General features: G+C 66.6%; 7 protein-coding genes across 7 annotated transcripts; 2 read left to right on the top strand and 5 right to left on the bottom strand.

The window, feature by feature from the left end:
- Positions 1–50: 50 nt before the first annotated feature.
- Rad51-2 (Rad51 DNA recombinase) lies at positions 51–2,007 on the top strand (the record flags this gene model as incomplete). The annotated part of the gene is made up of 7 exons (XM_005770880.1): positions 51–495; positions 572–717; positions 779–893; positions 1,012–1,058; positions 1,127–1,204; positions 1,581–1,760; positions 1,795–2,007. The coding sequence occupies 7 exons, from the start codon at positions 51–53 to the stop codon at positions 2,005–2,007; spliced, it is 1,224 nt and encodes a 407-aa protein (XP_005770937.1).
- Positions 2,008–2,743: 736 nt separating this feature from the next.
- Positions 2,744–3,736, bottom strand: EMIHUDRAFT_196571 (hypothetical protein; the record flags this gene model as incomplete). The annotated part of the gene is made up of 2 exons (XM_005770733.1): positions 2,744–2,926; positions 3,059–3,736. The coding sequence occupies 2 exons, from the start codon at positions 3,734–3,736 to the stop codon at positions 2,744–2,746; spliced, it is 861 nt and encodes a 286-aa protein (XP_005770790.1).
- Positions 3,737–3,979: 243 nt separating this feature from the next.
- EMIHUDRAFT_61535 (hypothetical protein) lies at positions 3,980–8,674 on the bottom strand (the record flags this gene model as incomplete). Its single annotated transcript, XM_005770732.1, has 6 exons — positions 3,980–4,778; positions 4,878–4,997; positions 5,066–5,078; positions 5,101–5,953; positions 6,026–6,880; positions 7,172–8,674. The coding sequence occupies 6 exons, from the start codon at positions 8,672–8,674 to the stop codon at positions 3,980–3,982; spliced, it is 4,143 nt and encodes a 1,380-aa protein (XP_005770789.1).
- Positions 8,675–13,091: 4,417 nt separating this feature from the next.
- On the bottom strand, positions 13,092–14,849 carry EMIHUDRAFT_196569 (hypothetical protein; the record flags this gene model as incomplete). The annotated part of the gene is made up of 1 exon (XM_005770731.1): positions 13,092–14,849. One exon carries the CDS (start codon positions 14,847–14,849, stop codon positions 13,092–13,094), a length of 1,758 nt encoding a protein of 585 aa, XP_005770788.1.
- Positions 14,850–15,109: 260 nt separating this feature from the next.
- Positions 15,110–16,236, top strand: EMIHUDRAFT_96093 (putative phytanoyl-CoA dioxygenase; the record flags this gene model as incomplete). The annotated part of the gene is made up of 2 exons (XM_005770730.1): positions 15,110–15,601; positions 15,688–16,236. 2 exons carry the CDS (start codon positions 15,110–15,112, stop codon positions 16,234–16,236), a joined length of 1,041 nt encoding a protein of 346 aa, XP_005770787.1.
- A 1,252-nt stretch (positions 16,237–17,488) lies between these two features.
- EMIHUDRAFT_196567 (hypothetical protein) lies at positions 17,489–18,316 on the bottom strand (the record flags this gene model as incomplete). Its single annotated transcript, XM_005770729.1, has 1 exon — positions 17,489–18,316. The coding sequence occupies one exon, from the start codon at positions 18,314–18,316 to the stop codon at positions 17,489–17,491; it is 828 nt and encodes a 275-aa protein (XP_005770786.1).
- Positions 18,317–21,177: 2,861 nt separating this feature from the next.
- On the bottom strand, positions 21,178–21,870 carry EMIHUDRAFT_196564 (hypothetical protein; the record flags this gene model as incomplete). The annotated part of the gene is made up of 1 exon (XM_005770728.1): positions 21,178–21,870. One exon carries the CDS (start codon positions 21,868–21,870, stop codon positions 21,178–21,180), a length of 693 nt encoding a protein of 230 aa, XP_005770785.1.
- Between the last annotated feature and the right edge of the window lie 4,544 nt (positions 21,871–26,414).

Raw genomic sequence — 26,414 nt, 5'->3', positions numbered from 1 at the left:
AGCAACAGCTCGTGCAGCAGCCGCCGACACAGGCTGGCGGCGATGCGCTGATGGGCGACGGCCAGACGCAGGCGCCCGGCGCGTGGCAGCAGCTTGAGCAGCTCGAGGGCTCTGGCATCAACGCCGCCGATCTCAAGAAGCTCAAGGAGAAGGGCTTCCACACCGTCGAGGCGGTCGCGCACGCGACGCGCAAGGAGCTCGGCGAGATCAAGGGGATATCGGACCAGAAGGTGGACAAGCTGCTGGCGGCCGCGCACAAGATGGTCGACATGGGCTTCTCCTCCGCAACAGAAATCTACCAGCAGCGTCAGGAGACCCTCCACCTCACGACCGGCTCCAAGGCGCGCCGCCCCCGCTGCTCGCCATCGCCGCCCGCCCCGCCGCCCTCCGCCCTCCCTCGCCGTCGACTCGTCGCGTCATCACCCGTCGCCTCGCAGGACCTCGACGACCTGCTGCGCGGCGGCATCGAGACGGGATCCATCACCGAAATCTTTGGTGCGTCGGAGGGGCCTGGCGCAGAGCGCCCCGTCGCGGGGCGCAGCCTCACACGCGGCGCCGCCCGCCCTGGCAGGCGAGTTTCGGACCGGCAAGACGCAGCTGTGCCACACCCTCTGCGTCACCACGCAGCTGCCTCTCGAGCAGGCGAGGCCAGGATGGGCCGAACACTTCCCGGACACTTCCCAGACACTTCCCGGACACTTCCCCGCAAAACTGTGGGTCGGCGGCTCGCCCCGTTGCAGCCCTGCCCGACAGCCCGCCCTCCGCACCCCCAACCTAGGGCGGCGCCGAGGGAAAGGCCATGTACATCGACACCGAGGGCACCTTCCGCCCCGAGCGGCTCTGCGAGATCGCGGAGAAGTACGGCCTCGACGGCGCGCAGAGCCCCCGCCGCCGTCTCTGCCGCCGCCGCCGCCGCCGCTGCCGCCGCCGCCGCCGCTGCCTCCGCCTCCGCTGCCGGCCTCCGCCGCCGCCGCCGCACGGCGGGGCCGCCTCAGATCGCCGCCCCCGCAGGTGCCGACGTGCTCGACAACGTGGCGTACGCGCGCGCGTACAACTCGGTGCGAGCCAGCTGCCGCTCCTCGCTGAGTCTGAGAGACGAGAGAGTCATTCACGGCTGAGGAGGTAGGAGCACCAGCTGCAGCTCCTCGCCGAGGCGGCGGGCATGATGTCCGACACGCGGTTCGGGCTCATCATCATCGACTCGGTGAGAAGCAGCACAGAATCAGCACAGATGAGTCGAGTGCAGCACAGACGCAGCACAGATGAGTCGAGATGCAGCCGAGAGGCAGCCGAGAGGCAGCCGAGAGGCAGCCGAGAGGCAGCCGAGAGGCAGCCGAGAGGCAGCCGAGAGGCAGCCGAGAGGCAGCCGAGAGGCAGCCGAGAGGCAGCCGAGAGGCAGCCGAGAGGCAGCCGAGAGGCAGCCGAGAGGCAGCCGAGAGGCAGCCGAGAGGCAGCCGGGACGTAGTTGCGCCGGTCTCGGCTCATCATCATCGACCCGGCGGCTGGTCACCGTGCCACCAGCCTCTGACTGACACACGTCCGCCACACGCCCGTGACACTTGCACGCCGTGCCCTCGGAGGCGACCGGTCTGTACCGCACCGACTACTCCGGCCGCGGCGAGCTCTCGGCGAGGCAGATGCACCTGGCAAAGTTCCTGCGCGCCCTCTCCAACTTGGCCGCCCAGTTCGGCGTCGCGTGCGTCATCACCAACCAGGCGGGCGCTCCGCCTGGCGCCCGGAGGCGCGCGCCGCATGGCCCTGTCGCTGACGCGGTGTGGAGGCGCCGGCTCGCAGGTGGTGGCGCAGGTGGACGGCGGCGCCTCGTTCGGCGACAACAAGAAGCCGATCGGAGGCAACATCATCGCGCACGCGTCGACGACCCGGCTCTACTTCCGCAAGGGCCGCGGCGAGAACCGCGTCTGCAAGGTGTACGACTCGCCCTGCCTGCCCGAGGGCGAGGCGACCTTCGCCATCCACGGGGCCGGCATCGGGGACGCGGCCGAGTGAGGCGAGTGAGCCGAGTGAGCCGCCTCGCGCGGGGCCCGAGGGGGCGGGGGGGGGGGGGGGCTCGTGCAGGCACCGGAGCCGGGGAGGGGAGAGGGACGACGCTGCTACGATTGGACCGAGTGCAGTGGAAGCTCATGCGGAGGCGCAAACCGCCAGGTATCGTGGGGCATGGAGTACTGGTCGGGGCGCTCCCGCCCCGGCCACTGCAGAGGCCGAGCCGCCCGCCGTGAAGCAGCTCGCCTACCAGACACCCAAATCTCGGCGTGCAGACTGCGGCGCGGCCCGCGCGACTCTGGCGTGAGCTCGGCCCCTGTCGTGTTTCGTGGGCGAGTGCTCCGCGAAGGAGGGCGTGCGCGCGATGTGGGCCGCACACACACTGATCTCTCACTGCTGTGGAGACTGGCGTGTGTGTGCGGCAGCGGGGGCCGCTCGTGTTGAGAGTGGCACAGAGTGTCTACAGTCTGAACTACCGTACAGTGAGTGGCTGGAGGCTGCCCACCACATGTACATGTGTGTGAGAAGCAGAGCGGCTGCAGTCTGCACGCACATACACGTATACGTTTGTGAATTTCCTGGGTACATCGAGCTCTCTCTACTGTTTGTACCGACGTCTACCCTCTACTTCGTTTTTGCGACAAGGAACACATCTATATATGTTCACACCAGAGTGCAGAGACGAGAGACGAGAGAGACCTCACGTCTCACGCTGGATGTGGATCACCCCCCGACGACCCGTTCACCCATCCTCTCGCTCTCCCCTCTCCGCCCTCTTACACACGAAAACAGCGTCGTCCAGCACGAATGGGCGATTCGCGGTCCCGAGCAGGCTCAGGCCCTGCGAGAGGTACGGGGCCCGCACGAGCCTCAGCACTCGCAGCCCGCTCCGCTCGAGGGCGATGCAAGCCTCACCAGCCGCCTCCTCCCAGCTGCTCGCGCGAATGGGGAGCGGAACAACGTCTCGCGGAGCGCCGGCCGCCTCGCCCGCCGGCGCGGGCGCGTTGATCGCGGCGTGGTGCGAGACGGCGTGCCGCAGCGGCAGCGGCAGGGCAACCACGAGCCGGCCGCCAGGTGCGAGGAGCGAGGAGAGCGCGGCGAGGAAGGCGTCAACGTCCGGCACTCGGTCGAGCACGTTGAGCGCAAAGACGGCGTCGTAGCCGCAGGTGGGGAGCCCGGCGCTGGCCAGCGCGTGCGCGTCGGCAGGGTCGTGGGCCACTGCGGTCGGGATGCCTCGGGCGCGCAGCCGCCACGCCAGCCACTCGGACACCTCCGTCGCATGAATAGCCTCAAAGAGCGGCGCGATGCGCTCGGTGATGGAGCCGCACCCGGCGCCCACATCAAGGGCGCGGCCGCCACAGGCTCCCTCGCCGAGCAGCGCCCGCCACATTGGCGTGCTCAGCAGGTGCATCTCTGGTGCATCGAGGAGCGCTTGCCGGTCGTACTGCGAAAAGCCGGCGAGGCGGAGCAGCCCAGACGCGAGAGCGTGCACAATGGTGCGGTCGCGCGCTGCGGCGCACGCGCGCGATTCGTCATCCAGCTCGAGCGGCGTCAGGTTGGCGCTAGGGCAGGCGCTGGCGACGGCATCGCGAGAGAAGCTGTACCGCCACTCGAGCGCGCTGGCGGCGGAGTACTCAGCGGGCAGCGGGTCGCTGAGCGCGCTCCGTCTCCGCGTCTCGACGCATACGACCGCCGCGAGGCCGGACGCACAGGCGAGCTGGTAGCGCCGGTGCATCAATTGGCGAAACAAACCCTAGAGGCCCAAGTTTGGGCCTATTCTGTCCCGCGTCCCCGCGTTGGTGTCGTACTTTTAGCTTACTGGGAGAAAAGAGAGAGGGGGTTGTCTCTTGGTGTCCAGTCCGAGCCTGACTGTTCTTCATACACACACGTTGCAAATAGCGTGTTATATAGGGAGAAAGTGGTCGCGCTCTGTAGGATTTTACCGTCAAGCTACGTAATTACAAACACCGCGGCACCGTCACCCTCGGCCGGGGATCCCCTCTCCCCTCGACCCCAGCAGCGCGGCAAAGCTGCCGCCCACCCTCGCCGCGAGTTCTGCTGGCGGCCCCTCCTCGGCGACGGCGCCCGCGTCCATGAGCAGCACGCGGTCCAAGTCGAGGATCGTCTCGAGGCGATGGGCGATGACGAGCATCGTCGCGCGCCGCTCGCGAAGCACGCCTTGAACGACGCCGTCTGTCTCTGCGTCGATGGACGAGGTCGCCTCGTCGCAGACGAGCACCTTGGCGCCGCGCAGAATCGCGCGCGCCAGACAGATGAGCTGGCGCTGCCCGGCGCTCCAGTTGTCGCCGCCCTCGCCGACCGCCTCCTTGAGCTTCTCGGCCGCGTCGTCCGCCTCGGCGCACAGCCTCACCCGCCGCAGGGCGCGCGTGAGCGCCTCGTCGGTGCACGCCCTCGCCGGGTCGAGGTTGTAGCGGAGGTCGCCCGAAAACATGACGGCGTCCTGCATCACGACGGCGATACCCGCGCGCAGTCTGGCCAGCGGCACGCTGCGCACGTCGACGCCGTCCACCGAGATGGCGCCGTTCTCTACCTCGACGAGCCGCAGCAGCGCAGACACGAGCGAGCTCTTGCCCGAGCCCGACCGGCCGACGACGCCGAGCCGCTCGCCAGCCTCGACGGAGAAGGACACGCCGCGCAGCGCCGGCGGCAGCTCCGGTCGGTAGCGCAGCGTCACGTCAACAAAGGCGAGTCGCCCTGCGTCGGGCCACGCGTCGCAGAGCGGTGCAGGCTCGACGTTATGCACACGCGCGGACCGCCTGTTTGTGCGGCGGCGCAACGACACGGCCGCGCCGCCGCCGCCGCCGCCCGTGATCCGCATCCGGCGCGGCTCCTCCTGCGGCGTCTCCTCGCAGTACTGTAGGTTCCGCTCGACGGAGACGAGGTCGATCTCAAGGCGCAGCACGACCTGCAGCGCGCCTTGCAGCGCGTAGGCGATGCCGAGGCCGTAAGAGAGCGCGAGCCCGATGAGCCCGCCGCTCGACGACGACGAGCCGCCGCCGCCGCCGCCGCCGCCGCCTTCGCCAGGGCTGTCGAACATGCCGACGCCACCGCTTCCGCTCTCCCCGGGCCCGTCGCCACCGCCCTCCGTGGCGCGAGCGGCGACGGCGAAGGCTACAACGAGAGCGACCATGCACGAGCCGAGCAGCTGCACCGACAGGTCGAGCCATCGCTGCACGGCGCCGCGGCTGAAGCGCGCTCGCTCAGCACGCAGCAGCGCCGAGCGGTATCGCCGCTCGTGCAGCGACGTGAGTCGCGCGGCACGGATGAGCGGCGCGCCATGCAGCGCCTCGGTGAAGAGCTGGAAGAGGGGCGAGTTGCGCACTGCGACGAGCCGCTCGAGCTCGCGGCCGGCGGGGCGATAGGCTCGTCCAATTTGCACAAAGAGCAAGAGGAGCGGCAGCGCGGCGAGCGCAAACGTGCGCGTGACGAGCACGAGCACGCCGAGCATCGACAGGAGCTCGAGGAGCTGAAGCACCGAGTGGAAGAGCGTCCAGCCTACCTGCTCGTCGATGGTGTTTGTATCCCGCGTGAAGCGGTTGAGGATGCGCCCAACTGCCGTCGCGTCGAAGAAGGCCTGCCGTGCGCCGAGCACCGCATCGAGCAGCTGCGCGTGCAGCGCGCCGCTCGCGCGCCAGCTGGTGTGCGCCGCGAGGAGGAGGATCAGCATCGTCGTGCCGGCCGAGCCGAGGGAGAGCCCGAGGTACAGGTAGAGCGGCTGCAGCTCCTCCACGCGCGATCGAGGGCTGCCGGCGCCCGCCGCATCGTCCGCCTCGCCGCTCGACCACAAGCCGAGCCACAGGTCGGCACCGCGCTCGAGCGCCGCCTGCACGAGGAAGCAGAGCACGAAAGGGACCGCCGCCAGCGCGCCGCCCGAGCCCTTGATATAATGGCCCAACACGGCGCACTTGACGGCGCCCGACGCGCGCTCCTCCTCGTCCTCCTCCCTCTCATCCTCAGCGCCCGCGATGGCGGTGGCGTCCTCTTCGTCGCCCGCAAGCTCCACCTGCTTCAGCCGCACCTCCTCCACCGCCTCCACAGCGGCTGCCTCCGCCGCGGCCTCCACACTCGGCGCCCCGCTTCCCCCTTGAGCTTGGTCGACGCCGTCGGCCGCGCTGTCGGGCGCGGCGGTGCCCGCGACGAGCTCCTCCAGGTCGAGCCCCTGCTCCGCCAGTTGCCGAACCGTCCCAGTGAGGCCGATGCGGCCGTGCTGCATGACGAGCACGCGATCGAAGCCCGACACGAAGGTGAGGGCGTGCGTCACGCAGACCACGGTTCGGCCGCGCAGCCAGCCGCGGAGCACATGCCGGTATAGGTGGTGGGCGATGGCGCGGTCGACGGCGGAGAGAGGGTCGTCGAGCAGCAAGATCGGCGCCGGCGAGTAGCACGCGCGCGCGAGCGCCACGCGCTGCCGCTGCCCGCCCGATAGCATCACCCCCTTCTCGCCCACCCTTGTCAAGTCGCCGCTGCCCAGCTGCGCCAGGTCGGTCTCCAGCGCGCACGCCTTGAGGACCGCAGCGTAGCGCGACGCGTCGAACCGCCGGCCGTACACGATGTTCTCGCGCACGGTGCCCGACGCAATCACCGCCTCCTGCGGAGCGTACGCCACCTCTTGGCGGGCGTCGCAAACAGCGGAGGCCGAACCGCCGCCCTCCGTGCGCACAAGCTCTCCAAGCATCGCGAGCAGGAGGGCTGTCTTTCCCGAGCCAACCTCGCCGATGACAGCGATTAGCTCTCCTTCACGCACGCTCAGGTTCACCGCCTCCAGGGCCTTGCCGTCGGTCAGCGCGGGGAGCGACGGAGGCGCGGCGAGTCCCGACGGGGCGAGGTGGGAGGTGGCGGGCGTCGTCGGCGAGTTTGGCTCGTCGCCGCTGCCGCCGCCGCTGCTCGCTGCTTCGACACCGCCTTCTCTTCCGCTCTCGCCCTCCTTCTGCCCCTCTTTGGGCTCTGCGTCTGCAGAGTGCCACGAAAACGAAGCGCCGTGCAAGCGCAGCACCACGCTGCGACCATCCGGGTCGGGCTCTCCGGGCTCCTCCTCGGCCGCTGCCGCCGGCCTCGCCGCCGCGTCTGGTGCGAGCAGCGGCGCCGTGCCCAGTTCCTCAGCCGCCGTGGCAGCAATGGCGGCGGGCGTGGCGGTGAGAGCGGTCAGCACGGGGGCATCGTCGGCGAGCAGGAGGCGGCGGATGCGCCGGAGGGAGACGGCGGCGTTGAGCAGCTCGCTGACGATGTACGGCATGATCAGGAGCGGCTCGTGGAGCAGCTGCAGCAGCAGCAGCGTCGAGAAGGCGACCGCCGGCGTGATTGGGCAGTGGCTGAGCCCGGGCGGCGACGAGCCGCACGCGAGGTGGGGCGGGAGGAGGATGTACGATGCGAACACGGCGGTGGAGAGGAGGGGTGGAATTGCCGACCAGAAGAAGCCCTGCAACGCGTTGAGGTACTGCGTGCGGCGCAGCGTCGTCAGCTCCTTCCCTCGCACCGCTTGCACGCGCGCACCCAGCGGCGCGTCGAGCCCCGAGGCCTTGACGCCCTTGGCGGCGCGCAGGATCTCCGACATCAGCTTGGTGCGCTCGTCGCGGCGCTTCATGAGTACCTCCTCGAGCGCGTAAGACTTGGCGATCACCACAGCCGCGAGCGGCATCATGACGAGCACCACCGCGAGCCCGAAGACCAGGGCGAGGCGAACCTGCGTCACGAGCATCGACAGGGCGACGCCCAGCATCAGGAAGGGCGAGTACGAGTAGTGGAGCCAGGGAATGAGGTCGGAGACGCGCTGCACGTCGACCGACATGCGCGTGAGCACGTCGCCCACGCCAAAGGCTCCTCGCGAGGCGGCGGAGAGGCGCAGCGCCTTGTTGAACATCAGCGTCTTCAGGATGGTCTCTGTGCGCACCGCTTGCCTCGAGCCGATGAAGTGGCCAGCCACGTCAAACAGGGCGGCGAAGAAGGAGCACGCGACGAGCGCGGCGCCATACGCGGCGCCCAGCCACCACGGCGCGCTCGGATCCTGCACAAAGTCGCTCAGAAACGAGCGCAGCAGCAGCGGCTGCCCGAGCGAGCAGGCGTCACTGAGAATGCAGTACACGCCGCCCAAGAGGAACTGGCCGCCACACGTCTGCCAGAAGATGTGCCTGAAGGCGCCGCGGCGCTGCTCCCACAGGTCTGCGCCTCTCCTCGCGTTGCGCTCCACATCGTCTCGCCACCAGAGCGGCAGCAAGTCCTCCTCGCCGAGCTGCTTGCGCCACGAGACTCGCAGCAGCGGCACGACCCAGCCAAAGAAGACGAGGGAGAGCGCGCCGATGCGCGAGCGGTGACGGTGGTGTGTGCGGTGCGTCGGCTCGAGGAGCGGGGCGCGGGAGGGTCGAGTCTGCCGGCGGCGGTCCGCCGCCGGCGCGCTCGGCTCAGTGTCTTCAAACCCGCCGGTGGGAGCTCCGCTTGCGGGCAACGATTGAACATGCGGGCAGCCTCGCTGTCCGTGAATCAAGCACTCTTCACGGACGGTTTGATTGTGGAAACACCCAATCTCTACACCCCTTATTAAAATGAACTCGGGGGCACAGGACGCGGCACAAACGGGGTACACCAAAAGGCACGGGCAATCCGCGTGTCTGCGTTCTTTTTTGGAAAAACTGGAACCTTCCGTCAAGGCTAGTAACATGCGAGGGGCTGAGCTGTAAAGGTTTGGACCATCCGCGTGTTATCAAAGCGAGAAGACGCACACACTGCGGAAATTCGCACTCACCCCCCACTGTCGCCAGACTGTGAGAGGCTGTAGGGGAGGAGGGTGGGAGACCATAGCTCCCGCGTTCCCGTCGGGCTCCAAAGCAGGCATAGCACAAGCCGCCGCCAGGCGCGCTTGCGAAACACCGACGGCAAACGTAAATTCGTAGGCGCCCGACGGAATTAATCCCGATTAGGCGCCCGCGACACACTGAATACCCCGGGCGGGCCTCCGCTCCGGGGCTGCTCTATCTCCATTGTCTGCACGCAACCATGGTTATGCCCTTCACACCCCCAGCCCTCGTGTCACCGTTGTCCAACACCTTTGGGTGTCACACTGCAGTAACATGCGAGGGGCTGAGCTGTAAAGGTTTGGACCATCCGCGTGTTATCAAAGCGAGAAGACGCACACACTGCGGAAATTCGCACTCACCAAGCTGCAGAGGAAGACGCCCAAGCTGAAAGCAAGTCCCAACGTTGCACGCAAACTTGGGACGCCCCTCGAACCTCGGTGACACGAAGAACCACTATTCCATCGCATTGATGGCAAAGTCCGAGACCTCCTCGAGGCCCGGCATGGAGTCGGAGTCGGAGGCGCCTGCCTCGCCGTCGTCGTCATAAGAGAGGTAGTCGGGGAGAGCGTCGCCGTCCGCCTCGGCGCGCGACGACTCATCCCACTCGCGCCACGCATCGGCCCGGCTGAGCGCGGAGCGGCCGTCTGGCCCCACGTAGCCGCCCCCCTGGGAGAGGCGCCAGCCGTCGGGGAGGAGGTTGGCCTCGCTGGCGGCCTCGGCCTCCGCGATGGACGTGTGGACGTCGCCAGCCTCGTCGCCCCCCTCAGGCACCACGTTCGCTGGGCCCTCGACCCGCCCGTCGACCGCCGCGACCGCGCCGCTTGCTGTGGCAGCGGCCGAGCCACCACCCTGCAGCGCCTCGCGTGTAAGCCGCACCGCAGGCGGGCCGCGCTCGGCAGGGGCGGAGGCGCTGCGCGCCGCGGGCTGGGCGCCCTCGGCGGCGCCGCCCCCTTCGGCCCGAAGGACGCCGCTCACCGCGGCTGGGATCTGAGCAACGAGACCCATCGGGAAACGCGAGTAGCGCTTGTGGGCATCGCTCTTCCATAAGCCACATGCGCCACCGTCACGTCCTCGCCCAACACCCGCTTCGAGTTGTTGTAGCCCTCGACCCGCAGGCCGTGGAGCCCGCCCTCCTCGCCCGCCGCGACACCGACAGCGCGTTGAGCCGCCTTGAACTGGTCCATGGCGGGCGCGTAGCGGAGGGGGCGTCGGCGGCCATCCACCGTCTCGAGGAAGAAAGGCTCGTCTGGGTCGCGACGGGCGTTGAGGACGGCGATGTGGAACCCCATGAGGCGCACGAACCACGCAATGATGCTGTACCTCGAGTCAGCCACATCGCCAACAAAGGCCCAGTCGCCGTCGCCCCTCGCCTCTGGGCGCTCCACACGCTGGTCCTGCTTGATCTTCTTGAAACGGACCCACAATCCCCGCACCGTGTTGCCGCTTTCGTCCTGGACCTGTCCGATGTCGACGTCGCTGACCGTCATATGTTCGGTCTTGTCAAACCTCTCACGCCCCTCAAAGGTCTTGCAGAGGCCAGACTCGGAGCGAGAAAAGGTGTACACGAGCAGGAGGATGAGGAAAACGAGCTGGACGGATGCGAAGTTCCTCACGTCAGTCGCCCTGATAATGGCGGCGACGATGGCGAAGGGGACGGCCTTCCGAGGCTCGCCAGGGACCCACGTCAGGACCTTGACCCCGGCCATGAACATGGTCCAATCGACGACGCCAAGACGTGGATCTGCCTGGTGCATCATCTGCTGCCACGTGCAGATGCCCCACGCGTAGCCCTCGATCGAGCCGAAGACAAGCTTCGTGTCCACGACCATCGACATTACGCATGCGGCAAGCTTTCCGCCCCTCTCGGGGTCGTCTGTGTAGATGATGACCGACCAGCCGTACTGCAAACACGTCTCCTTCCAGTACTTCATGGCCGCATTCACCGTACGCCATGACGACGGCGCCAGCCGGTTGTCAAAGACGCTCTCCACCGGTCGCACCCAACGGCACGGGAGGCCCTGGAAGACGGACGACCTCGTGAAGGGCTGATGCCCACCTCCGTCCCCGGGGGCGGCAGCACAGCCACAGAGAAGGCACATGGAGAGGATCGTTGTCCCCATGTTCGCCCTGCGTACGCGTGGCGCCTGGGCGGGCCGCGGCCGGACGGCCCCTGCGACATGAGCCCGCCTGCGGCGCTGCTGCTGTCGCCCGGGGGGCGCTTGGGCGCGCGCTGCGCCGCCCTCCGCCGCCCATGCCCGTCCGGCCCGCGCGATTGCGGGGAGGGACGCGCCGAGAATGACGCCGCCGACCGCTATGATGGCGCCCAGGATGACCGCCACAAGGGGAAGGCCGCCATGGACTGCGAGAGGGGTGACGGCCTCAGTCTGCTCGACCACGCACGTGACAAAAAGGCAAAGCGTGATCCACGTCCGCCCTACTGCCCGCCCGCGGCGAACAGGGGGGGGCGCCCGCGTGGGCTGCTCGGGTACATCCTCAAAGGCACGGCGGCGTTCCGGCAGCGCGCGCTCCCTGCCCGCGCCGGCGCTCCTCTGCAGGAAAGCGCCTGGAGCCAGGAAGCCGCTCTCATCAACCTTCGCGAGGAACTCCGCCTCGCGGCCTCTCGACAGGTCGTCCGCCAGGTAGTTTGCCTCCGAGCTGATCCAGTAGAAGGAGTAGACAAACCCGTATCGCAACTGCAGGGCGAAGAACTCGTACATGAGGAAGCGAAGCCGCTCCGCTCGCGACCTTCCCCGCGAGCCCGAGCCCTCGATGGTCCGGTTGTCAACGGCAAAGGGGACGATGCATCCGCGCCAAGAGTGACCAAGCTCCGCGGTGGCGACTGTGACAGCGTCCCCCTCGAGGTAGTCGATGAGCGAGCGAGCGGCCGACCGCGTGTAACGCCACAGGCTGTACCTGCCCCACACGTCGACATAGCCCCCCCCGGCATAGAGGCTGCCCCGGCTGGCATCCGAGCGCACCTCGCCCGCCCTCGGGAGGCCAAGGTACGAGAAGAATCCCCGCCCGTGGTTCCACTGCAAAAGGCGCCGCACGATCTGGAAGTCCAATTTAATCGCCCGCGTGAGGCGCCGCCGTTGCCACGCGAAGCGGAGGCCTGTCATGAGCCCAAACAGGCCAGAGAGCAGACAGCCCGCCCCGGGTGGAAAAGTCATGACGCACCGTTGGATCCGGCCGGCGGCAACCTGCATCTCGTTCAGCGTGAGGGACGGTCGCCCGCACATCTCGTCCAGCATCGCACTGTACTCGTCCCGTTTAGCGGGGTCGAGGGTGCGCGTGCGGTCCACGGAGTTCCACCAGAAGCCGATCACGTACTGGCACATTGCGGCGGGGCGGTCCTTCGCAGCCTTGAAGAAGACTCCGAGCAACGAGCACCACCAATGGAAGCCGAGCATCTCATTGTCAACCTGGCATCGGTCAGGTCCCATGAGCGCGCAGTCATCGACATGTATCGCCATAGGCAGAGTGAGGACCTGCTCGGACCTTGCCATCTGCACGACCCCGTCGACGAAAAACCGCTTGAATGTGCCTGGCATGCCCGCTGTCCCAAAGTCGCAACAGACGTTCACCAGCAGGTACAGCGGCCCCCGGTGCTCTAGCCAGAACCGCGAGAAGAAGAACGGCCACAGCTCGGGCGCGATCGGCAAATGAGCGAAGGCGTCGGCCACGTCCGAGACGCGCATAAAGTAGTTCGTCCCGAAGAACCACGCAATCTCCGAGTACGACAAGATCTTATGCTTGAACGGCTCGAGATCAGACGCGGCATTAAGGCCTGTCTTCTTGTGGTCACTGAGCGCACGGGTCCCGCCGTCTGATTTTGGCGCGGCGCCGTACGGAAAGATGGCCGTGGCCGTGTAGATACCTCGCACGGCCCTCGCCAAGTCGTGCGTCCACGGCCCAACCACCAAAGTCTTCTGCGCAGCCACCCTCTTACCGAGCGAGCGTGAGACGCCCTCCCGAGCCTCGATGGCGCTGGGATGGTTCCGGAAATGTCTGTGGCCCTGCATTTGGTCGACGTCAACGCCGAGTTTTGCCCCGTACGTCAAGACGTCTTTAATGAAAGCACAGTTTTCCTCCGTGACAAATCCCCGACACGTCGCCCTCAACAGGCTCGTCATGAAGCGATCGTAGACGATGGGCACGCCAGGAAGCGCACATGCATTCTCCCGCCTGACAGTCTCGGCAAGTTCGGCCAAGGCGTCAAAGGGCTCGGAACCGGTCTTTTCTGTCCACGAGGGGTGCCCGGCGGGGGCAACGCAATCTCCCTCACGGGAGAGCATTGTCGCAACCGTGGGGGTTGTCGCAAGTAGCACGACTGTGGCCTGGAGTGCCCGCGCTGTTGCGGCACTGCCCCGCCTTGCCCTTGTTGTTGACCCAGTGGTCGCAGACGTGGTCGAATTTGCAGGTGCCGTCGGCGAAAAGCTCCCTCGCCTGGTGCTCGCGACCCACGTTGAAAGCCGAGCACGTCCTGCCTCCAGGAGTGAACTTGCCATTGTATGGCTTCTTGACGCTGCTCGGGCCAGCACCCCCCACACGGGGAGCAGGGCTCGGCGTAGATGGTGGCGTAGCTGGTGGCCCCTCGGCCCGCGGGGTCCCCCCGCGTGTACGAAAAAATGCGACCCCGGGATAGTGTTTTGGCATCACTCGCTCGGCCTCCTCGTACATGGCGGCGGTGTGAACCTCTTCTGTTGCCTTGGCCAGTGTAATCCGTCCGCCCGACTCCTCGATCTTGCGCAGGTAGACGACGAGCAGGACGACCGCAAATTGCCAGGTGCGATCCCGACGGAGCACAGAGTCGTGCACGACGAGGTAGATGAACTCGCACAGCGGGATGGCCGGGATAGAGACGGCGATGGCCAACATGACAAACAGGTTCAGACACGCCGCAAACTCCGCCTCCGTCTTGACATAGGCAATGGTAGCCTTGGTGCCGCCTCCCTTTCCGGTCACGGTGGTGACGTCTGCGCGATCGCAGCTCTCACCCCGACTGATGAACGTGGAGACATTCGCCCAGAGCAGCGACATGGAACCGGTGACGCTCGTCCCCTCTGGTCCACTGAGGCCGTCAGACTCGGTCGCTGAAGTGACATATTTGAAGCCCCCTTTCAGGTAGTCCGTCCACTTTTCTTTCTCCCTCTCGAGCAGCGCCTTTGCGGCGTCGTCCCCCGCCGTGTCGATCGCCTGGTCAATCTCTTCGATCACTTGCTGGATCTGTGTCGCCGCGTCAATCTGGGAGATTCTCCCAGTTTGCATTGCCGCCGTCACCTCGGATGGTTTTGTGGTCCGCTTGATCTCGAAAGTCGTGCCCTTCTCGGGTTGGCGGTGCAGGGCTACAAAGCGCTGCAGCATTCCCCCTCCCAGGACCCGCAGGAACCGTGGTCGGAGCAGGTTCGCGATGGTCATGGTGCTCACCGCCGCCGTGCCGAGGAGCACTTTCGCGTTGTTAGCCACGACAGTGGCGGCGGGGCAAGTATGGGAGGTGTCGTAGTCGCACGACGCGAGGTTGCCGCCGCACGTCGGGCACACAGCATCTGCTGCTGCAACCAGGAACGTGAGGAAGAACAAGAGGCTCCCGATAAATGCCCGGCGCGATTGGCCCACATACCGTGGGATGAGCAGGGACAGGTAGTCGCTGCCCCTGGTGGTCGAGGGTCGCGATCCCCCCTTCTTGTCGCCCGTGGTGTGGTGCTCACCCCCACCTGTCAGCAACAGAACGTAGGCCGTGGTCACAATGAGCGCGGGCAGGACGAACTCGAGAATCGCCCTGGGGTACTTGGAGGGGCTGGTGGCGGTGAGAGCTGCGCTCATGACGCAGCCGGAGGCCCCGCCAACCGTAATGGGTAGGCTGAGTTGGTCTGACTCCATGGTGAGGTTGTTGCCAACTAGCCCCGGAAAGCCTTGCATCAACACGAGGCAAAGGGCACCGACTGCGGGCAACGAGGCAAAGCCTTGGCCCCAGCACGAAGGCCAGCCCATGTCCCAGACCATAGCTCCCGCGTTCCCGTCGGGCTCTAAAGCAGGCATAGCACAAGCCGCCGCCAGGCGCGCTTGCGAAACACCGACGGCAAACGTAAATTCGTAGGCGCCCGACGGAATTAATCCCGATTAGGCGCCCGCGACACACTGAATACCCCGGGCGGGCCTCCGCTCCGGGGCTGCTCTATCTCCATTGTCTGCACGCAACCATGGTTATGCCCTTCACACCCCCAGCCCTCGTGTCACCGTTGTCCAACACCTTTGGGTGTCACACTGCACTTTCCCTCTCCCCCGGGCTCGGCCACTGTATGCTCTCTGTCCTCCGAGCACCGGCCCCGCTCGCCTCGATCTCTCGCGCCGCCATCCGTCCCGTCATGACTGCCGCTGCCGCCGCCATGACTGAGGAGGAGAGCTTCCTATTCGACCTCAACGGCTTCCTGGTCGTTCGAGGCGTCTTCACCGCCGAAGAGGTTGCAGCAGCCAACGCAGCCGTGGATGCGCACGCCGCAGAGGAGCTCAAGGCCCGTGGTGCCGCGGCGCTGCGCAACGCCAAGAGCGGCACGCCGATGGCGGCGAGCGGACCACGGATGGATATGGGCGGCATGCTCTGGTGGCAGGCAGATCAGTCGAAGCTCTTTCGCGACATGCTCACACACCCGAGGCTAGTCCCGTACTACCGGGCCCTATGCGGGGAGGGGTACCGGATGGACCACCAGCCGCTCCTCGTCGCGCAGGGGCCCGACTCTGAGGGCTTCAAGTTGCACGGCGGCCCCATCTCGGGCGCAGACGGCGTGCCTCAGGTGCAGCACTGATACCTCCCGTTCTCAGATTGCACACCTCACCCTCGCACCCTCATCCTCGCGCCCTCGCGCCCTCGCGCCCTCAGGGCGTCTTCAACCCGGAGTTGCAGTACCGCTGCGTGCACGGGCAGCTGTGGACGTCGCTGCTGGCCGCCTCGGTGCAGCTCTGCGACCACCAGCCGGGCGACGGCGGCTTCTGCATCGTGCGAGGCTCGCACAAGCTCAACCTGCCCGTGCCGACCGACTTTGCGGACGGGGTGGGCTCGGCCTTTGCCGAGCACATCCACCACCCAGCCACCCGGGCGGGGGACGTCGTCCTCTGGTCGGAGGCGACGGTGCACGGCGCGACCCCGTGGCGCGCGGAGCGCGAGCGGCGCGTCGCGATCTACCGCTTCGCGCCTCCGAACATGGGCTACGGCCGTGGCTACCTCGACATCCCTCCCGGCGCGATGGAGGGCCTCACGCCCCTGCAGCGCGCCGTGCTCGAGCCGCCGTACGCCACCCGCCTCGAGCGGCCGCTCGTCACGGCCAGCGCGGCGGCGGAGGAGGACGGGGCCACGGAGGCGGTGCGGCACCTTAGGTCGGAGGCGAAGAAGGAGCACGACCGGCAGACGCTGGGCACGGCGTACTTCTGACGGACGCTGCGACGATTGTGTCCCGTGTCTGTGGCCGGCTGGGCGCCCCGGCGCGCCGATCCGCGCACACGGAGCGAGCAGCAGCAGCGCGCGCGCGCGCGCAAGCCGCGCGCGCAACGCAGCGATTTCATTGATTCAATGCAGGTCGCAGCCGGGTCGCGGGTGTGCCGTCAAGTCTCAGTGGGGTCGTTCCCTCCGTACACAAAGTCTCTGCCGCGCCCGGTTTTACGTGCGACGTCATCACACATAGAGACCGCGTACGAAACACACACACGACACACACAGTGTCGAGACACCTTGTGACGGTGCCGAGAGAGAGAGAATTCTTGATACGAAACCACGACGACACACACCAGTCGACTCGCATCGGTTGCCTCCATGAACGGCGGAGCTATTCTCGCGCCCACACCACACCTGGCTCCAACGTGGACACGCCCATAGCTGGGGACACTACTAGGTCACGCATGGCATCACAGAAGTTTTATCTCTGGGCCCCGAAAGGCATCTCTAGCAGTGTCGTTACGCATGCCCCCTCCCATCCTGGGCGCATGCGCCTCACGTCTCGCCAGAGCATAAGCCCTTGGCGTGTGGCGAGACGAGTTTTTCGCCATGCAGCGAGCAGCAAGCCGCCCGCCGCACTCTCTCTCTCTCTCTGACGGTGCCCTGGCAAAATCGTCCCGATTTCGATGCGCGATTTAGCTAAGTCCCAGAGCCGTTTACGCATGAGCGGGCCCCCTCACCAGCCTAGGGCTCGCGCTTCTGGCCCGAGGTGTCGCCGCTGCCTCCCGCGCCCTCCGGCGCCTGCTGCTACTGCCGATCGGCCGGTCGGGTCCGCGCGACGGCTCCATCCTCGAGACGTAGCGGTCGCTGAGCGCTTTCTCGACCGCTACGTCTTCCAGTGCACCCACCCACCGCGACCCTCGAACCTGCGCTGCGCGGCGCAGTTGCTGCCGAGCGAGACGCCCCCGCCCGCGCAGGGGCGGCATCACCAGACGCTACCGCATGGCCGAGCAGCGAGCAGTGTGTGCCGCAGTGCCCGTCCGGGCCCTCTTGCAGCTGCCTCTATTGGGCGTAAACCGCGGATATAAGGGTCTATACGGAGGTGGGTGGCCTCTTAGAGGTATGGGAGCCGCTGGCACCGCGCTGGGCGCCGCGGATGCACGTACGAACGAACATTATGAAATCGGGACGATTTTGACCCAAAAATCACAAGGTGGACGTTGCTTCGTTGGTCTGCGTGGTCCGTCCGTGGTCAACTTGGGTGGAGGGGCGCCGCAAACAGCTGTAGGAGCAGCGGGGCAGCGAGCTCTCTCCCCGTCACCCAATCCTTGTCGACCGTCTCGCTGCGGACGCAGCGCAGCGCCGTTGCGGCCTCGACGGCGGCGACAAAGCCAGCGACGCCCTGGCGCGCGCCCTCCGACCGGCACCCGTCGCCGTCGTGCACAAAGAGCGCCCTCGCGTGGGGGCCCTCCAGCAGCCGCTCCGCCGTCGCCGCGAGCCGGTCCGGCGACACGAAGCCGTAGACGAGATCGGCGGCGAGGAGGAGGTCGAACCGGCCTTCCGCCGCCGCCTCGCTCGCCTCGCTCGCCTCGGCGTCGAGGTGCGCCACGCGCACATTCGGGAGGAAGTTCCTCGCCGCGTTCCGCTTGGCGAGCCGGAGGGCGGCGGGGTCGACGTCTGTCAGGGTCACCTCTCTCGCTCCGAGTGCCGCGGCCGCTAGGCCTGCCGCAGCGGTGCCGCACCCGAGCTCGAGAACGCGGCTGCCCGTCAGGTCCAGCCCGGCCCAGTGCGTCTCGCACGCCCACGCGCACAGCTGCGAGGCGCGCCAGAGCCGCGTGCCCGTGCCGGCGCCCCGAGGCCGGCACCACAGCAGAAGCGCCGACTCTCGCACTGCGAGGCGAAGCGTGTGCTCTCCCTGGCCAGACAGACTGGAGATGAGCTCCGAGAGGGCGGCGGCCAGCCCGGAGGCATCGTCCGCGTCGTGAACAACGGCCTGCTGCAGGCGCGGAATGAGCGACGACGCGCAGATGCCCGCTCGCTCTGCTGCTGCGAGCGCTTCTGGCTGCTCGAGCAGTGCCATCGCGGCCGCCGCCGCCCTAAGCCGGTCGACGAGCTGCTGGTCGCACGGCTGGCCGCGCAGGCTAGCGAGCAGGCCGACGAGCTCCTCGTCGGTCGACGTCGTGTCGGGACTCGCGCGTTTCAATATGCGACCGCGCACCCCCAGGAGCTGCGCGCCCGGCCATGCAGCGGCTATGCTTGCTTCGCTTGCTGAGCGAGTCCAACCCGCGGGGGGGGGCCGGTGAGGGTGGCTGGAAGTATTCAGGGGAACTTAGTCTGCCCATAGGGGTGGTTGAGACTGCGAAGAGAGATAGGAAGAGGCAGACTCCCTAGGGTGGGCGACGGATAGCGCACCACACACCTCTCCTTAAAATCCCTGTGTGGTGGCGGCGTGCCGTCCTCCCATCCCTCCCTTGGGTTGTCTGTTTTCTTTCTTTCTTTTTAGGGGTGGTTGAGGGGTTGAGGGTTGAGGCCCCCCCTCAACCATCTGGTTGACGGTTGAGACCCCCCGTCAACCCTTTAGTTGGGGGTTGAGGCCTCCGGGGCCTATTCACAGGCTCGCGCGTGATCACAAGATAAATTGGAACAGCCCTGCGGCAAAAAATCGCTTCGCCTGCGGCGCGCTCTTGCGCTCCTCGTACTTCGAGCGCAATCCATAAGTAGAAGACGCTCACTGTCGCCATTCAGGCGCCTGATCTTTCAGCAAAGCGATGGCCTACCAGGTACGAGTTCAGATGCGCGCCCGGCAGAAGACGCTACCTTGTGATGCCGCATGCAGTGGAATGCGCACAGAGAACGGACGGCAAGAGAAGGCAAGGGAAGGAAGAGAAACGGCTGGTGAAGCTCAGCTCACGGCGTAGTATCGCGTAAGCAACCGCGGTCACTAACCATCCACGGCAAGAGTCAGTCACGGTGAATGCTGCCGCATAAAAGCAACAGAGTCGCGGTTGGCGCGATGATCGTTAACGACTTGACGTTGCACACGGCCATAGACGCAGATCTGTTTGGCGAGCCTCAAGCAGCGGAAGCAGGCGCGAGAAATTAATGTCAATCCTGAGATCTCAATTTGGGCGCTAGTTTCGATTCCTGGTACATCACGACGACTTGGGTCTCATGTAGCTCGATGGCTCTCGACGGCTCTTTCTGGTTGGATGCATCAGACAGTGCTATCAGTCAACAACACAATGCCGAGAGCAGGGCGGCCTTCGAGCAGGGCGGCCTTTGAGGCAACTAAGTTCCTGCTGCATTTTGCCACTCAACTTACAACTTGATGGCGGGCGGACGTGTCGACTGTCGAGCATGGAAGGCGGCCATTGCTCAAACCTGTTCGAGTTGGGAGAGAGAGAGAGATTTTTAGAAGCCTCGAGTTGGCCTCCGGGAACCAGGGTGCGTGGCCGGCGCGGTCTGTTTCACGTGCAATAAGGGCAACGCCATCAAAATCGCGAACATGGGCCGACATGCCTCCGACATTTCTCAGGGCTCGGACGGAAGCCTTGCAGACAGCCAGACCGCTCTGCGCGGTCGGACCGACTTTTTCAGACTTTACTATTCTGGATACTGAGGGTATGTGCTGCTAGATCTCACTGAGCTGAGCTCGTATCTGCCTTTGGTAAGCACTTTTGAGTTCGGTAATGTCTCCGGAGACGGAGGGCCGCGTCCGCGGACGACCATGACGTCGGCCGGGACCCCCCCCGTGCGGGGGCCTTCGATGGCTGTCAGCGCTCCTCTTTGCATCACACCTCCCATTCACGCACGTAGCTGAAGCAAGTACTCGTAAAAACGGCGCGTCAAATGCAGCATCCAGGCGTCTAAAGAAGACGACATGAATGGTTCACAGAGAATGTGTGTTCAGACCTTTGCGCGGGGGGTGTGAACAGCCATTCCGCGTGGTTGAGGGGTTGAAGGGGTCTGTCAACCACTTGGTTGAGGGTTGAGGCCTCTGTCAACCACGTGGTTGACAGTTGAGGCAATCGGCCTCAACCACCGCTATGAGTAGACTTCAGGGAGGGGGGGGTAGGCCTCGCGGGAAAGGAAGAAAAACTTCGGTCCGCAATGCCAGATCAGAGTGTCGGCAACACCCGCGCAGGTGGGGGTCTACTCTGATGATCCGGCTCGCTCTGGTGCTGCTATCCGTACCGTTCGCATCGACGACGGAGTCCTCCAAGGCGATCAAGGACTGGCGGGCCAGCGGCACAGTGGCCCTGAAGGATTGGCGCGCGGGCGCGGTGCGGTTGATGGGCTATGTGGATGAAGGACTGGCGGTACCGAGCATGGCAGCCGCTCGCTGGCGGGAAAAGAAGGAGCAGCGAAGGAACGACTTCACGGTCAGTGACGTTGAGGATGACTGCACTATAACGACCAAGAAAGTCCAAGGCGGCACGCTCTGCATCTCGCCGCCGATGGACCTCCACGCTGCCCCAGTACCTCTTTCCAGCCTTCCGATTGAGTGGGCGCTGCGCATCCCGCCGGTAGCCAGCGCATAGGGAGCATCGCGAACGAAGCCTCACCGGCCAGCCGGCGGCAGCCGTCCAGGCTCCAGCCGACACCACATTAACCGGCAAAACGCTGTCGTTTGACGTTTCGTGCGAGAAGCCGCAAGAGATTGTCCCAGTCGCGGGGCCAACACGGATGTCCGGCGCACAGAAGATCTCGTCGCGGTGCTATGAATGATATCACACATTGAGATGAGTAGACTGAAGAGCGAAGCGCGTGACACACCACGGCACCGTGCACGGCTCGAGGTGCGGGCCACAGCCCACACGATGAGAGTGGCGCGGCGCAGAGCTGACACTGACTCGACTAGCGACTGGAATCAGTGAGACCCAGCGACACAGCGTCACACACACGCGACACGAGGACGGGGGCCGAGCTCTCAGGGGCCGCCTAGGGCCGCGGCAAGGCCGAGCTCCCAGCAGCGGTAGAGGGCGGGGAGGACATCCAGACCGCCGGCTCGCGCACAATCTCAGAGTTCTCCCGCTCCGCCCGCAGCGCAAACGCCGCCGCGACTCTGTCCTTGGTCGTCGCTCCTGTGGCTGCGGCCGCGGCCGCGGCCAGGCGTGGCCGAGGCGCGTCCAGCGGCGGTGGCGGCGCATCTGGCGGGTCCTCTGCTGGCGCCGCGGCGTTTCTGTCGGCGGCAAATGACTTCTTCTCCTCGAGGATGCGCGCGTGTCCCTGCTGCTGCAGCTCCTCGAGCGCCTCGAGCATTCCCATGCGCGAGCCAAAGATTGAAGCCACGATGCCGACGGCGCCCGGCACATGCCAGCGCCAGCCTCTCCACCGGGTGACGAGCTTGCTGCGCTCGACGCCACGGATGAGGACGTAACCGGCGAGGAATCCGCCGACGCCGTACAGCGCGGTGTTCTTGAAGGCGTACTGCAGGCACAGAATGGCACGGCTGAGGCTGTTGTCGGCGCGGCCGAGGTTTGCGCTGCCGTCGGCATGGATCTGCTGAGGCGTCATTTTGGTGGCAGTCAACGGCCGCGCGATCGACTCGCGGCTGTCGTCGACCGAGTAACTACCTCGCTCCGCGCCGATCGGGCGGCGAGGCGTTATTCGCGGGCTCTCGTCCTGCTCCATACCAAAGGAAAGTACCAGGAAGAAGAAGAAAAAGCTTCCGCTTCTTCTTCGCCTTCTTATCGTCCTTCCAAAATCCTGCTCGTGCAGGTGGGGACCCTGTCCTCCTCCCCCATCCCTCGTCTGGGTTTGTCTGTTTTGTTTGTTTCTTTCTTTCTTTTTCGCCTTCTTGACCAGCACCGGCGTCGGCTGCAGCGTCATGATCTTGAGCCACTCAGAGCCACACGTAGTCTCGTCCGTGTCTGCACTCGTAACTCGAGTAGATAGAGGCGCAGCAGTCTGCGCTAGCCTCACACGTCGCGTGCCCTGTCGCCTGTTGCTGTTCCTGCTGTTGTTTGTGCCCTTGGCACCGTGGGTGCGGGGGGGCGACAGGGGCCGGGCGTGGCCCTGAGTAGCGTTAGTGCCGTACACTTACTCGAGTCACTCGGGATTGTGCGGCAGCCCAGCTGGCTGAGTGTCTTGTGTGAGTTTGTCCGCCAGGCCGCCGTCCACGGCCGAGGGTGCGCGACCGCTCCCTTGCGCACATCCTCGCCTCCGTCGGTGAAGACCTCCTCCATGACGCCCATGGATGCGAGCTTCTCCACCACCGGCTCCACAAACACTGACAAAACAAGCCGGGGGGATCGATCAACAGTCCATGTGGAAAGAAAGAATTTTACAACAAAACTCCCTCGCACGACACTGGGAAAGAAAGAAAACAGGCACCGTTTTTCTCTTGAGAAGAAAGAGAAAGCGGATAGAAAACAAGAACACAACGCACTCTCTCACATGACAAGCGATCCCACGACAGCCGATTGTGGGGACTCTACATGATCCGTACGTGAAGGGTGGAGGGGCCCGCCCGCAGAGCTAGGCGGCGTGGGCGCCCCCCAAGAAAGAAAACGACGGACACCAAACAAGGGGTGGGAGAAGGACAGGCCAGGGTCCCCACCTGCACGAGCAGGATTTGAGAAGGAGACGATCAGGGACACAGGGGAACGGGAGTGGGGAGCGCATCGCGACACGGAGGGGGGCTGGGCAGGGTTCACCCACACACGACAGGGTCCCAGGGATTCCCCTCTCGTATAGGACAAAGTTGCACCCGGCGGCACGGGGGCAGGCGCGGGCCTCCTACTGGTTGCGCTCTCCTAGTTCTCCTGCTTCCGACAAGGGACAGCGACAGGCTCGCAGCGCGGTGCGGTGGACTCCTTTTTCTCTTAATAAATAAATAGAGCAGAAGACATCTCCTGGAGAGATGGGCGACGCACGAACCCGAGGCACAGCGCGCACCCCGCCCCGCTCGCAGGGCGTGATGACTCCTTTTTCTCTTTTCTCTCTCTCTCACTGCGCGCGGTGCGGCGGATTCTTTTCTCTTACTACCATTCCGACGACGCCTTCTGTGAAGAGGACGGCATCTGTGAGGGACGACGGCTTCTATTAGAAGCCGTCGCCTTTGTAGTGCCAGTCCCGTACCCGGTGTCGTGCGAGAGACTTTTCGGGCGGGCTTTTCTCTTTTTTCGGCGCCTGGCACCGTTGCTAAAAGTGGGATTCCTGTATATATATGGCAACTGTCTGCACTCCGCGTGCTGCCCGCACCGCCTCCGCCGCCGCCCTCACCTCTGTGCTCATGCAACCGGCCGCCGCAAAAAAGCTGGCGGAGCTGCAAGAGCTCACACGCCGTCAGGCCGAGCTCGTCGCGGCCATCCTCCAAGACTGCGATGGCGGAGGCGGGAGAGCAGAGCCGGACGAGGTGCGCCAGAGCCTCGACAGCGCACTGAGCGAGGAGCAAAAGCCCGTGGATGACGGGCAGGGCGGGTGCACCGCCGCTCCTGCTGCTGTGGCGGAGGCGGAGGAGGCGGAGGGGGAGTCGAACCTGCACCAAGTGCTGCGGAGGTGCTCTTCTCGTGCAGCTGTCTCAGCTGTCGCCGCCGCTCCCGAGTCGACGGCTGCGGCGGCAACCCGCTCGAAGGCGCCTCCTCCTCGGTCGCCTCGCACGCCGCCGCCGCGGGCAGCCTCGCGCGCCTTCTCGATTGCCTCGTGCGCGTGCTGCCTGCTGGCCGCGCCGTGGACAGTGTGGTCGCTCACGCTGGGGCAGCGCAGGGCCGAGGTCCTCGTCCCGCACTCGACGCCGCACGAGCTGTGGCGGCTGCTCGTCATGCTGGGCGTCGCCTTCGTGGCGGTGGTCGTGCCGCTCGAGATCGCCTTCGACGACCACTTCCACCCAAAGCTGCCGTGGGCGGTCGCCAACGTCGGCTTCGACGTGCTCTTCCTCGTCGAGGTGTACATCGCCATGCGCACGGGCTACTACCTCGACGGGATGGTCGTGCTCGAGCCCGCCGCCGTCCGCTCGCACTACCTGCACACGCGCTTCGCGCTCGACCTCTTCGTCGCCGCCCCCTTCGCCTGGTTCGTCGGAGGCGACACTTTCGACGGAGACAGCGACTACCACTCGGGCACGCCGGCGATCGTCCGCGTGCTGCGGCTGCTGCGGCTGGGCCGTGTGGTGCCGAAGCTGATCCGCAACGACCTCACCAAGATCCGCCCCTCCACCTCGTGGCTCCACTCCCACGTCTCCCTCCCGCTCGAGCGGCGCTTCGGCCACGCGGCCGGCCGGGTCGCGCAGCTGTCGGCGCTGCTGCTGATTGCGTGCCACTGGAGCGGCTGCCTGTGGTGGCTGGTCGGCACGACGGGGTGCAATATCTACGACGACGACCCCGCCGCGTGCGATGACGGGTGGGGTCCGAGCTCCGAGCTGCAGGCCGCGGGACTGCGGGACAAGTACGCGGTCGCCTTCCTGTGGGGCGCCTCCCTCATGACCTGCCTCGTCCCCTTCGACGTCGAGCCGACCACCACCGGCCAGGTCGAGGCACAGCCGAGAGGTGGCCGAGAGGCGGCCGAGAGGCACAGCCGAGAGGTGGCCGAGAGGCGGCCGAGAGGCACAGCCGAGAGGTGGCCGAGAGGCGGCCGAGAGGCACAGCCGAGAGGTGGCCGAGAGGCGGCCGAGAGGCACAGCCGAGAGGTGGCCGAGAGGCGGCCGAGAGGCACAGCCGAGAGGTGGCCGAGAGGCGGCCGAGAGGCACAGCCGAGAGGTGGCCGAGAGGCGGCCGAGAGGCACAGCCGAGAGGTAGCCGAGAGGCGAAGCCGAGAGGCACAGCCGAGAGGTGGCCGAGAGGCAGCTGAGAGGCACAGCCGAGAGGTGGCCGAGAGGCGGCCGAGAGGCACAGCCGAGAGGTTGGCCGAGGGTCGAGTAGTTCAGCTGTGCGCCGACGGCCCTCTCTCCCCCCCCCTCTCTCTCTCCGGCACAGGTCGCCCTCACCGTCGGAGGACTCTTCGTCGGCCTCTTCATCAACATTGTCACCATCGCCGCGGCGACCGCAGCCCTGCAGACGCTCGACGCCAAGCGCGGCCACCTCCTCAAGCGGCTCGAGCTCATCCAGAGCTTCCTCGCGCGCAGCGACGTGCCCGAGGGTCTGCAGCGGCAGGTGCTCGACTTCTTCACCTACCGGCTCTCCTCGTCGCAGCAGGCCATGCACGAGATCGGCTCCGACCTGGCCGGGCTCCCGCGCGAGCTCTCGCTGCGCCTGACGATGGCGCTCTACGGCGACCTCCTCCAGCACTGCCCCTTCTTCCGCCCGCTCTCCTCGTCGGCGGTGGTGGCGCTCGTGCAGCAGCTGCAGCCGATGGTCTGCATGCCCGGCCAGCTGCTCGTGGAGGTCCCCGGCCGGCGGGTGCGGGCGCGAGACCGCCCGAGCTTGCCCGAGATCACCCGAGATCGGCCGCGCGTGTAGGAGGGGCGGCCCGTCGACACGCTCTACCTCGTGCGGCGCGGCACGGTGCGCGTGTGGGTCAAGTGGGGCTTGCCCGAAGAGCGCACCCTCCTCGCCACCCTCGGCGACAACGACTTTTTCGGAGAGCGGGCACTCGAGGGCACCGACGGCCGCACGGCCTCCGCGCCGCCCGTCGCGCAAGCCACCGCCGACGTACTGCGACCTGCTCGTGCTGCCGCGCCACGTCTGCGAGGAGGTGCTCGCCGCAGAGCGACAGCGGGGTCGAGCGGGCCGCCACAGCCTAGGCCACAGCCAGCCAGCCGCGGTCCGGGCGAGCTGCGGAGGAGGCGGCTTGCGCCGCTCGTTGTCCACATCGCCACCCGTGTTGCTCGCGCAGCCGCCCCCGGATGCCACGGCGCTCTCGACGGCGCTCTCGGACGAGAGGTCCGCGCTGGAGAGCCTCGAGGCGCTACGCCGCGGGACCACGAGCCACGGCGCCCCGCCCCGCCCCCAGCGCGACAGCGACCCGTCGGGGCGGAGGTCGGGGTGGAGTCGCGTCCAGCCCCGCCCCACCGGCGAGCTCGAGCGCGCAATCGTGCAGGCGTCGCGCTCCCCCGCCCGCGCAGAGCACGTCCCCCCCGACGGTGCGGCGCCGCTCCCGCTCGTCCCCGCGCCGCCGCCGCCGCCGGCTGTCGAGTCCCCGACGGCCCCGTCGCACGCCCGGCCGCGCCCGCGCGCGGAGGGCTACTCGAACCTCTCAGAGTGAGGCGCCGGGGGGCGTCGTGGGTCCGTGTGCAAACG

The sequence above is a fragment of the Emiliania huxleyi genome (assembly GCF_000372725.1).
Source record: "Emiliania huxleyi CCMP1516 unplaced genomic scaffold EMIHUscaffold_4, whole genome shotgun sequence".
In the NCBI taxonomy this organism is placed as follows: domain Eukaryota; phylum Haptophyta; order Isochrysidales; family Noelaerhabdaceae; genus Emiliania; species Emiliania huxleyi.
This window is presented reverse-complemented; position numbering and strand designations above follow the sequence as displayed.